The 12,876-nt window shown below is 40.9% G+C and overlaps 1 protein-coding gene across 3 annotated transcripts in view; it reads left to right on the forward strand.

The window, feature by feature from the left end:
* Nucleotides 1–12,876, forward strand: part of AGTPBP1 (ATP/GTP binding carboxypeptidase 1) — a 209,757-nt gene that overhangs the window by 151,499 nt on the left and 45,382 nt on the right. For all 3 annotated transcript variants that reach the window (XM_077248949.1, XM_077248951.1, XM_077248950.1), the window contains 4 exons: nucleotides 298–384; nucleotides 464–612; nucleotides 3,979–4,066; nucleotides 4,668–4,812. In XM_077248949.1, coding sequence (XP_077105064.1) covers nucleotides 298–384; nucleotides 464–612; nucleotides 3,979–4,066; nucleotides 4,668–4,812 — 469 coding nt within the window. The remainder of the gene's footprint in view (nucleotides 1–297; nucleotides 385–463; nucleotides 613–3,978; nucleotides 4,067–4,667; nucleotides 4,813–12,876) is intronic.

The following is a 12,876-nucleotide window of genomic DNA, read 5'->3' on the forward strand; positions in this document are numbered from 1 at the left end:
TGATTCTTCTTGGTATGATTTTTTTTCATGATAAAACTTAGCATTTTATCTGAAATGGGTGTGTAGACTTTTTATATTCACTGTACGTCATTACAAACGGTCTGGAAAATGTAGTATTTTGGGTAGTAATTTTCGTGAATTGTAATGGACATTTTATTGCATTCACCTAATTTCACATTTTTCCGGTTGAGGATGAATTTTACAGGTTCACACACTTCAGATTAATTTTGGCTTGGAAAGATTATTCATGACTGCTGAGGATTAACATCTTCTTTACTACTTCTTAATGCAATGCAGCTGTTCTGTACCGGATGAGAGTGAAGTTCTCAAGTTCAACTCTAAGTTTGAATCTGGCAACTTGCGGAAGGTTATTCAGATAAGAAAGTAAGACGTCCTCTTGATTCTCTCGCCACAGGAAGAGTGTTTAAAGGGACAAAAACTGCATATGTCATTTATTTTTCAGACATGAATATGATCTCATCTTGAACTCTGATATAAACAGCAATCATTACCATCAGTGGTTTTACTTTGAAGTGAGTGGAATGAGGACCGGGACTGCTTATCGCTTTAACATAATCAATTGTGAAAAGTCAAATAGTCAGTTTAATTATGGTAAGACCAAAATATGCACAGGTCTATGTAAGTTTTCTGATTGATTATTGAAAAACATCTTTGTTACTTCTAACTTCCAGCGCTGACTGTAGTTTTAGCTGAGCTGTGTCGGGAAGCTGAGAAAATAAACAATCAATTTAAAAATAACACTCACATTGCTGTAGGTGTTCATACACATTAGACCTTCTGATGAACCACCAGATCATGTAATGGGTATGGTGGTGTCTCTCAACTAACTCATGAGGACAGATGTTGAACAAAAAGAAAGATCAGGCATATTGGTTTTAAACCTAGAATCATAGAATGTTAGAGTTGGAAGGGACCTCCTGTGTCATCATGTCCAACCCCCTGCTCAATGCAGGATTCTCTTAACCATCCTAGACAGATGTCTGTCCAGCCTCTGTTTGAAGACATGTACATTTCTTTGTTTTTACAGGAGATATTATTATTATTCCCCTCTCCCCATTGAGAATACATGCACATTTGGCTGAGCCCAGTTGTGTTTGGGCAACATCTGTCTCTATTACATGACTACACATATGCATGTCTTGTCCATAGCTTTTACTGTGTATATGTGTTATCTTGAACATACACTACAGACCAAAAGTTTTTTTTCATGACTATGAAAATTGTACATTCACACTGAAGGCATCAAAACTATGAATTAACACATGTGGAATTATATACTTAACACAAAAGTGTGAAACAACTGAAATTATGTCTTGTATTCTAGGTTCTTCAAAGTAGCCACCTTTTGCTTTGATGTCTGCTTTGCACACTCTTGGCATTCTCTTGATGAGCTTCAAGAGGTAGTCACCGGGAATGGTCTTCCAACAATCTTGAAGGAGTTCCCAGAGATGCTTAGCACTTGTTGGCCCTTTTGCCTTCACTCTGCGGTCCAGCTCACCCCAAACCATCTCGATTGGGTTCAGGTCTGGTGACTGTGGAGGCCAGGTCATCTGGCGTAGCACCCCATCACTCTCCTGCTTGGTCAAATAGCCCTTACACAGCCTGGAGGTGTGTTTGGGGTCATTGTCCTGTTGAAAAATAAATGATGGTCAAAATAAATGATGGTCCAACTAAACGCAAACCGGATGGAATAGCATGCCGCTGCAAGATGCTTTGGTAGCCATGCTGGTTCAGTATGCCTTCAATTTTGAATAAATCCCCAACAGTGTCACCAGCAAAGCACCCCCACACCATCACACCTCCTCCTCCATGCTTCACTCTGGGAACCAGGCATGTAGAGTCCATCCATTTACCTTTTCTGCGTCGCACGACACAGTGGTTGGGATCAAAGATCTCAAATTTGGACTCATCAGACCAAATAACAGATTTCCACTGGTCTAATGTCCATTCCTTGTGTTCTTTAGCCCAAACAAGTCTCTTCTGCTTGTTGCCTGTCCTTAGCAGTGGCTTCCTAGCAGCTATTTTACCATGAAGGCCTGCTGCACAAAGTCTCCTCTTAACAGTTGTTGTAGAGATGTGTCTGCTGCTAGAACTCTGTGTGGCATTGACCTGGTCTCTAATCTGAGCTGCTGGTGACTCGGATAAACTTATCCTCAGAAGCAGAGGTGACTCTTGGTCTTCCGTTCCTGGGGCGGTCCTCGTGTGAGCCAGTTTCTTTGTAGTGCTTGATGGTTTTTGCAACTGCACTTGGGGACAGTTTCAAAGTTTGCCCAATTTTTCAGACTGACTGACCTTCATTTCTTAAGTAATGATGGCCACTCGTTTTTCTTTACTTAGCTGCTTTTTTCTTGCCATAATACAAATTCTAACAGTCTATTCAGTAGGACCATCAGCTGTGTATCCACCAGACTTCTGCTCAACACAACCGATGGTCCCAACCCCATTTGTAAGGCAAGAAATCCCACTTATAAAACCTGACAGGGCACACCTGTGAAGTGAAAACCCATCCTGGTGACTACCTCTTGAAGCTCATCAAGAGAATGCCAAGAGTGTGCAAAGCAGTCATCAAAGTAAAGGTGGCTACTTTGAAGAACATAGAATATAAGACATAATTTCAGTTGTTTCACACTTTTTTGTTAAGTATATAATTCCACATGTGTTAATTTATAGTTTTGATGCCTTCAGTGTGAATGTACAATTTTCATAGTCTTGAAAATACAGAAAAATCTTTAAATGAGAAGGTGTGTCCAAACTTTTGGTCTGTACTGTGCATACAGTTATGGTCATTGAGCTCAGATCTTGAATATATATTAGCCCTTTTTAGATTGGCTGACCGCCGTTTCGACATTGCTGGGTTTGGTGTAGCATTGTTAAGATGAAGGAAACATTTTTTCTAGGTTTGACCGCTGGGATCCCCCATATTCAATTTGTGCTTTCATAATAGGACATGCTTACCGACAAAGCTGTTCACCGTGCGGCACTGCCATACATTACCACCCTCATCTGTCTACCAACCTGTGCACTATGTTCTGCCAATGATATAAAGGCCACCACACACAATAGACTATCAATGGCTGAACCCGCCATTATAACATAAGCCGACCGTCTAATGTGTTAGGGGTCTCAAACTCTTCCCGCAACCGGTGATGTCAGTTTGGGAAAACAGGCTCCAGCATGTCTGATTTCTGTCTGACAATCCTTTTGATATCCCTGAGATAGGCCACCAGAAGAATCTGGCAGCGGTTCTAGCATAGAGGACACAGGAGCACATGGCTGAGCCCATCATTCCTGTATGGGGAAGTAAGGAGAGATAGCTGGAGGATGGAATGATCTGCGAACAATTACTGAGCCGACAGTTATCTATTTTGCATAAGTCTAACTTTCTCCATAAATTTTTCTTGTACTGTACCAGTTTTTTGGAATGCTTTACCCTAGACAATCAGATTATTTCCTTGATACTGGTTGGTGACTGACTCACAAGGCTTTGTGTATAATTTCTCATTGTTACAAAACATTGCAGAACCATTGTCATGTTTTTAATTTTTGGTCTCCACCCTGTTTCTATGCTGCCCTGTGTGATTTATTTATTAGTTTGCTTTGTTCATATATCCTCTAAATGGTAGGAAAGTGTTGGTGCTATATAAATGTTATTAATATATATTTAGAACTATTAAATGAATGAAAAAGTAAGAATCCTTTAGCAATATAATACAGCAGCCAGCGTTATTTTTTATCAAATCATACATGTGTTAGACAAAGTTGTAGATTTTGCATCTTTCTTTTCTTTTTTTTTGCGCTATCTTAACAGCCCTAAATATTGAGAATGAGGCAAATTTCTAAGGGTCCAGAGAAATAAGTTTTTATTACATAGCACATGGTGGAGTTGAAGCAGTTATTTACAATATATCAATTTGATAATAGATTTAGTAGTAAATAATTTTTTTTTTTAATACAAAGGTATGCAGCCCCTCATGTATTCTGTACAGGAGGCATTGGCTTCCCGGCCTTGGTGGATCCGTGTTGGAACAGATATTTGTTATTATAAGTAAGTATATCCTTTTTTATTGTGATAGAACTCCAATTTACTTGGTGATACCTACCCTCATCTTATCTACATTTTTTTTTTAAGTATGTGAAATATATGACTTGCCTACATAGTATGAAAATACTGGAAAGAAAAAAATGTTCTGTTTTTTATCCTTTTTTTTTTATCATACCAAGATCGCTTTCCATGCTAAACTACAAAGTACAGAATCCATAAACCATGTAGAGCCTCAAAGCTATCAGCAGAGATGAGCGAATCGGTTTGCGGGACATCGGTGCAGTGTCCAGGTCAGTAGTAGCTGCTGCTAGACAGGAGGCCCATGGATCTCTTACCTTCCGGTGTCCGCTACGTGGCTTCTGCTTAGCCAGGGCCCAGAAGTATAAAACGCTGCACTGAGGACGCCATAGGGTAAGAGATTCACGGGCCTCCTGTCTAACAGCAGGTACCACTGATCTGAATGCTGCTCTGGGGTCCTGTGAATCGATCCACTCGTCTCTAGTAAATGGGATATTAATTTAGGGGAGAAAATAAGTCATTAAAAATAGGGCTGCATGGCCATACTTGCTTTCCCTGGTGTTAACTTGTATGTTTTCCCCAATAGAAACCACTTTTCCAGAAGTTCCATAGCTGCTGGCGGTCAGAAGGGAAAGTCCTACTATACTCTGACATTTACTGTCAGCTTTCTGCACAAAGATGACGTCTGCTATTTTGCATATCACTATCCTTACACATATTCCACATTAAAGGTAAGATTATTCATTTTTCTGTGCAATGTTTTTGTCATTAAATTTAATATTGCTGACTATTGTCTAACAATAGTCAGTTTTTCTTTTCTTGTTTAGAAGCTCTTAAAGCTATCCGTATATCTTGGTAACGTGTTAGCCAGTGGATAGAAAAATATTTAGAATTGAGAGTCCTCAGTGGTTGATACCTTTTAATGGCTAACTGAAAAGATGGTAACAAATTGCAAGCTTTCGAGACTACTCCATTCACTTCATCAGGCATATGAAGCACATTGTAGCGCTAAACAAACAACATGATTTTTCACTGTAATTTGTATTTACAAAAATCTAAATAATCTAGTAGTGGGGGATAATAGCCGGGCTTGAGAACTGCTGGGCATCCTCAGAACAAATCTGCGCTGCAGGTCAGTGCCCATGTGGAAAAATTCAACAGGACGAGATTGTATTCCACTGCCGAATTCCGTTCAAGAACCCAGACCAAAAATATGCTGTATTCCTGTTCTATGAGGACATGCCCCAAGTCAAGTATCCTAGCTGTTCTCCTCAGAATAAATCTTTGAACTACTAGAACCGAGCTTGAAAATTGTTAAGCCACTGATTGGCAGCTTTCTCTGTACACTTTGCATAGGTAGAAAGCTAGTTACCGAAAGTGTCCATATACGATACGATACACTTTTTTGATCTCTGGGGGAAATTACAGTATTACAGCAGCAATACAAGCAGCAGTACATAAAATATTTGGACACAAATCTTGCACAGGTATACCAACATTACATAGCAAATAAATGTGGGTGGTTCAGGTATATAAATCACTGTTAATTGACATTAGTACACCAGCAATCAGTCATTATTGTCTACCACCCTTAGGAAATTATTATACATCCCCATAGAAGTAGGTACAAACAATTTCCTGAATTTCTCCTTCTTGCACCTTAGTAGGATTAGGTGGCTGCTGAATGTGCTTTTCTGCTTCAAGAACAACTCGTGTAGTGAGTGTGTATTATTGTTCATTATAGCCCTACACTTCTTCTGAATCCTATCTTCCACTACCTCCTCAAAAGAGTCCAGATGGAGGCCAACAGCCGCGCTTGCCTCCTTGATAAGTTTGTTGAGCTTATTAGCGTCAGCTACTCGCACACTACTGCCCCAGCAAATGATAGCAAAAAAGATGGAGCTTGCCACAACGGACTTGGTAGAACATTTCCAGCATTTTACTGCACACATTGAATGACCTGAGCTTCCGAAGAAAGTACAGTCTGCTCATTCCCTTCTTGTAAACCTTTTCTGTATGACACCTCCAATCAAGTTTACTGTCAAGGTGAACCCCCAAATATTTGTAGCTCTCCACAATCTCAACCTCCTGGCCAGCAATATTGATCAGTAAGTAATCTTCCTTTTTCTTTCTATAACTCACCACCAACTCCTTGGTTTTCTTTACATTTAGTTCTAGACAGTTAGTCCGGCACCAATCCACAAAGTCAGAAACCACCCTTCTATATTCCTCATTCCCCCGCCCCCCCCAATGCCCCCTACAATCACTGAGTCATCTGAGAATTTTTGGAGGTGACAAAAATCTGATTTATACTGAAAGTCAGCTGTATACAGAAGGGCGACAGCACTGTATCCTGAGGGGCTCCAACACTGCTCCGTGCACTGCCAGATACCACCTCCCCCATCCTTAAAAACTGCGGCCTGTCCGTCAGGTAGTCGTTTATCCAGTTCACCATCCCCTCATCTACCGCCATATCAGTCAGCTTATTACGTAGTAAGGGCGGCTGTAAGGTATTCAAAGCACTTGAGAAGTCAAAGAACATGGTGCGAACTACAGATCCATCATTGTCCAGGAATGAATGTACTGTATGTAGCAGAGACACTACCGCATCATCCACCCCCAATCTCTGCTGGTACGCAAACTGCAGGGGGTCAGTAAAAGCCCTCACCCTCGGACACAAGTAGGCGAGTATTATTCTCTCCAAGGTCTTCATAGCATGTGATGTTAAGGCCACTGGACGACAGTCTTGTAGGGAAGTTGGAAAAGTGTTGTTAGGAACCGGCACCAGGCAGGTGGTCTTCCACAGTTCTGGTACCCCCTGTGATTGAAGGCTCCAGTTAAACAGGTGCTGGGAGACAGTACACAGTTGGTTTGCACATGCTCTGAGGACACATGAACTGAGGCCATCGGGCAAAGCTGCTTTGCCAATAACAAGTCTACTAAACTGTCTTCTCACATCCCGACAGTGAAAGCAGGCAGCTTATCCCACAATGTCAATGCTGCCGATGTTTTCCCAGCTCCATCCCCCATTCCTGATGACGCTGTGCTTGTGTTGGTGAAACTATTGAAAAACTCGTTCATTTCATTAGCCAAGGGCAGATCCACTTCCCCATGCTCTGGCTTTGCCTTAAACCCAGTTAGCTGTTTCATGCCAGACCACACCTCCATGGAATTGTTGTGTGATAATTTATTTTCTAATTTAGTTCGGAACGCCTCAAGGGCATGCTTAATTTTCCCCTTTAAATCCCTTTGTAACAATTTCAGTTTCTTTGTATCCTTCATTTTAAATGCCAGTTTTTTTTCTTGTTTAGCAAGTGTTTCAATTCTTTTGTAATTCAAGGCTTGTTATTTGCATAACATCAAATCTTTTTAGCTGGTACAACAGTGTCAGTACAAAAATTTATATAATCGCCCAACAATATAATTTACATCATCATGCTCTCCCCTGTCTCATATCACCTCCCAGTCTGTGAGGTCAAAGCAGTCTTGTAGAGCCGCCTCCACCACTGGAGTCCACTTCCTAATTAGTTTTATTGTCGCTGGATGTTTACTGACAACAGGTTGGTATGATGGAGACAATAGTATGAGGTTGTGGTCTGATTTCCCCAGGGGGCAGTGCAGACGATGAATAGGCGTCTTTAACATTGGCATAGAGGAGATCCAATATACTGTTGTCCCTTGTGGCACATTTTACATATTGATAGAACTTTGCAAGAGCCTTTGAGATCATGGCTCTGTTAAAGTCCCCAGAGATTACAGTTAACGATTTTGGGTTCTTTGTCTGAATGCGGTCTAAGGCTACTTTCACACTAGTCCGTCGGTACGGGCCGTCGCAAAGCGTTGGCCCAACGTACCGACGGACAGTGTGTTAATTAATCACAACGTGGGCAGCGGATGCAGTCTTACGACGCATCCGCTGCCCAGTGTGATGAGTGGGGAGGAGGGGGCGGAGTTCCGGCTGCGAATGCGTGGTCAGAAAAAGCAGAACCGACAGACAAAAAACGTTACATGTAACGTTTTTTGTGCCGACGGTCCCCAAAACACGACTCATCCGTTGCACGACGGATGCGACGTGTGGCACTCCGTCGCAATGCGTCGCTATGTATAAGTCTATGGAGAAAAAACGCATCCTGCCGGCAACTTTGCAGGATGCTTTTTTTCTACATAACGACGCATTGGATGGGACTGCTAGTTTAAATCTTCTTCTCCTGGACTTCACCTTTTTTCCTGCTCTGCAGCCTCTGAAAGGTCTCCACACTTCATGGGGAACAAGTTGTATGGCCACGGCTGGAGTAGCCTTCGTCCTGCTCAGCTCCAGAAGTCGATCCCTTGAATACACAACACGTGTAGTGACAGACTTAGGAGCAACCAGCAGATCAGTGTCCCTGTCCTTTGCTCCAGTCCGGGCCGTATCTGACTGTTTCCAGTGTTCTGCTCTGTACACGGATGGCTGCATCAGTTACCAACAATGTAGAAGCTATGTGTATTGTGGAACTGTAGCTGGTAGTGGTTGCATTAGATTCATGTCCATGGGTGCGTCGCATCACTGGTATCCATTTAGGAGTTGCATGTACCTGTAAGGGGATGTACGTAGTAGTGGTAGATCCGGGTGCTGATCCAGCGCTGTGTGTCCAGAGGCAGTTGGTTTTATGGGTGAATGGTTTCCGCCTTCCCACAATGGTCCATCATACAGGAACAATGCGATCCACAGAGTATAAACCATCCATCAATCCGCGGTTACAAATTAGGAGTCCATAAAGGTACCAAAGCCAGTAGAAGTCCAAAAGGATGTCCAAAAGAACAGACAACATACAGAGACAAAAGAAACAAAAGAGTAGCTGCTGCTGCAATGGGCTGCCAGTAGCACGGCGCCGTGTTATCTCCTCTGACTTGCAGAGAGCAGATAGGAACGTCTGCTCACTCCGCATCAATGTTAAGTCTAGAATCCCGGTGTAAATAGATCCAGTGAAATGGAGCGATCGATTATAATAAAAAATGTATAGTTTGATATAATATATATATATATATATATATATATATATATATATATATATATATATATATATATATATAAAACATGAACGAGAATAATATAAAAACAGAGTACCACACAGGGTAGACACCATAAGCTCCCAAAGAATTGAGACTCGTATTCATAGGTGCTTATATCACTAACAGGAATAATGCACCATTCTCAAACAAGGGGTAAAAATTGAAGAAAGGTATAAATGTGATAATTGCAAGATCAGAGGTAAAGGTTCAGGGCTAGTTAAAGGAATTATGCTGGTAAGTAAAGCACTTGGCAAAAAAAACAACTCCTGGCACTTGAAACAATGTCATGTCAAATCTGAAGAGAAGGTAGCAATTTCAAACAAATCCAAGTCCCATAGTACAGATAAAAAACGTATGTGTAGCCCTATAGCATTTTAGCTAGTACCTGACAGTGAGGAGACAACACGTGTATAGAAACAGTTTGTGCATTAAAGTTAGATAGGGAAAGTATTCACCTCAATGAGTCTGGAGTGGCGTCTCCTCACCCAGACGTGCGTTTCGTCACTGGCTTCTTCAGGGTTATGCAGAGTTCATGAATATGGAGGACTACATGATGGCAGATTTATCCTTTAGTGAAGATCTCCTGGTGATAAATCTGTGATTTTATAAAAATTACAACATGCTGCTCAGTAACTGACACATCAGTAGAATCAGGTTTTCTGTCTCTACATCATGCTGCTTTCAGTCTAGGTGGCAAAAACCTGGTAACAAATTCCCTTTAATGGGTTTTTCCAAAATAGTAAGTTATCCCCCATCAATAGGAGAGGAGATACGTTACTGATTTATTTACTCATTTTACTCAGTTATATAGTGCCATTAAGTCCACAGACATTATCATCGCTGTCCCCATTGCGTCTCACAATCTAGATTCCCTATCAGAATGTCTTTGGAGTGTGGGAGGAAATCGGATCACCCGTAGAAATCCATACAAACTTGCAAATGTTGTCCTTGGTGGGATTTGAACCTGGGACCCCAGTGCTGCAGTGCTAACCACTGAGCCACCGTGCTGCTGACTGATTGCTTGGGGGTCCAACTGCTGTGACCCCTTCCCAGCGATCCAGAGAACAAGGCTCTACATTCTGCAGAACCCCAACTGAGTGGAGCAAAGTTAAAGTCTGTGCACCTCCACCGATTCTTTGTCTTTGGGACTGCCGAAAAAAGGCCAGTACTTTACGGTGCTACAGTACGTGGAGCAAACAAAAGTACACTTTGACAGAAAAGATAGTGACAACGTAATGACTAAAGACTTTAGCTAACAAGCAGTCTATCTCCAATAGCTCAGCCTCTCAGCCCCGTTACTGTACATTAGCACTGTATCAATGCCACTATATGAGATAAAGTAACTTGACTTTCAATAAAATTATTAAATTGTACAGTCTATCTTTTCATCCAGAATGTTTTCTTTAGACCTCATTCAAACATCCATAAATTATCAGTGTTTTTAATGGTTAGAACACATTTGTATTATAGTCTGTGTGGCTGTTAAGATCTCGGTGTCTTTTACTGTAAGAAATCCTGGAAACTTATCAGTCACAGATCAAAATTACCCATACAAGTCTAGAAATCCGAGAAACATTAGTAATGGCACAATTTGTTATTTGTGTGCTGTCTGTGGCTATGTTTTGTAGTGAATAGAAGAAGCTTTATAATTTATATGAGGAAATCGATGATTAAAGTTTAATTTTTTTAGCATACCAGAAAAAAAAAAATAAAAAAAAAATAAAAAAAAAAATATATATATATATATATATATATATATATATATATATATATATATATATATATATATATATATATATATATATATATATTTTAAAGTATTTTCGATCTTGAATAGAAATCCAGGCTGATCCTGCAGGGATTTTCCACGTAGAAATTTGACCCATGCTGCGGATTTGTAAAACCCCAACATATCAATTTCAGTTTTAGATTGAGTAAGGATATGTTACAAATTTTCCTCATTGAAGTTAGTGGAAATAACCTAAGATGGAAGCAAAATGAACATATACCCTGCTGTAAAGAAGTAAAATCAATAGGGCATACAAATACTTAGTAAACTCTGTCCTCTATCTAAAAAAGTGCAATGGCCATCCTACCGGCGCCATAGTGTACCCAATCGTGACTGTCCTAACCTCTAGTATTAAAACCTTACCATGTGTCAAAAATGACCTAAGGATCGAGCAGGACTGAGGCCCAACTATAGACACCCAGCTATGGGAAGCTCAAAGAAAGGGAGGCCTCTCCCTTGTGTGCACAGAGTTCAAGAACATAAAGCAAAACCAAAAGAAATGAACTGGCGTATGCATGCAACGTGTAGGGGCATGTTCACACTGGCAATGAAACAGATAAAGCCGAAGATAGAAATAAAATGAACATATGTCAGTGGAAATCCAAAATGAAGTCCTATTGTTGCAAACTGTGCTATATATTTGTAGATCCAGACAATTGTAAAATATTCAAAAAACTGCCGCATACTGAACATCTCACTTTTATTTACCACTCCCATGTTGTTGCTAGCTTGGTCCCCCACCAGTTTATATATCCTGTCTTCCAGCTATGACATGCCATATACAGCTCTGGCAAAAATTAAGAGACCACCACATCAAAACCTGTCATGAGCAGCCCAATCTCCAGACCCGAACCCCATTGAAAACCTCTGGAATGTAATCAAGTGGATGATGGATAGTCACAAGCCATCAAACAAAGAACTGCTTACATTTTTGCACCAGGAGCAGTGTGAAAGACTGGTGGAAAGCATGCCAAGACACATGAAAGCTGTGATAAAAAATCATGGTTATTCCACAAAATTTTGATTTCTGAACTCTTCCTGAGTTAAAACATTAGTGTTGTTGTTTCTAAATGATTATGAACTTGTTTTCTTTGCATTATTTGAGGTTTGAAAGCAATGTTGTTGTTTTTTTTAATTTTGACCACTTATCCTTTTCGGAAAAAAAATACAAAATTTATTGCTTGGAAATTTGGAGACATGTTGTCAGAAGTTCATAGAAGAAAAGAACAATTTACATTTTACTCAAAAATATACCGTATTTTCTGGTGTATAAGACGACTGGGCGTATAAGACGACCCCCAACTTTTTCATATAAAATATGGAGTTTGGGATATACCCGCCGTATAAGATGGAGGTCATCTTATACGCCCAGTCATCTTATTCGGCGTGTGCGGTGCGGATGGTTCCCAGGGTCTGGAGGAAAAGAGACTCTCCTTCAGTCCCTGGGATCCATATTCATGTAAAAAAAAGAATAAAAATAAAAAATATGGGATATACTTACCCTCCGACGGCCCGCGGCTCTCAGCGGTGCAAGCGGCGGCCTCCGTTCCTAAGGATGCATTGAGCGAAGGACCTTTGATGACGTTGCGTGACCGTGATGTCATCGAAGGTCCTTCACTCAATGCATCCTTAGTAACGGAGGCCGCTGCTTGCACCGCTGAGAGCCGCGGGCCGTTGGAGGATAAGTATATCCCATATTTTTTATTTTTATTTTATTTTATTTTTTTTACCTGAATATGGATCCCAGGGCCTGAAGGAGAGTCTCCTCTCCTCCAGATCCTGGGAACCATACAGGACCGCTCCCTGCACATGCCGTACCCGACGTATAAGGTGACCCCCGACTTTTGAGATGATTTTCAGGGGTTAAAAAGTCGTCTTATACGCCGGAAAATACGGTACCTATAAAGAGGAAAATCAGACAAACTGAACATTTTGCAGTGTTCTCTTAATTTTT

This window comes from Ranitomeya variabilis, chromosome 1, assembly GCF_051348905.1.
Source record: "Ranitomeya variabilis isolate aRanVar5 chromosome 1, aRanVar5.hap1, whole genome shotgun sequence".
NCBI lineage: Eukaryota > Metazoa > Chordata > Amphibia > Anura > Dendrobatidae > Ranitomeya > Ranitomeya variabilis.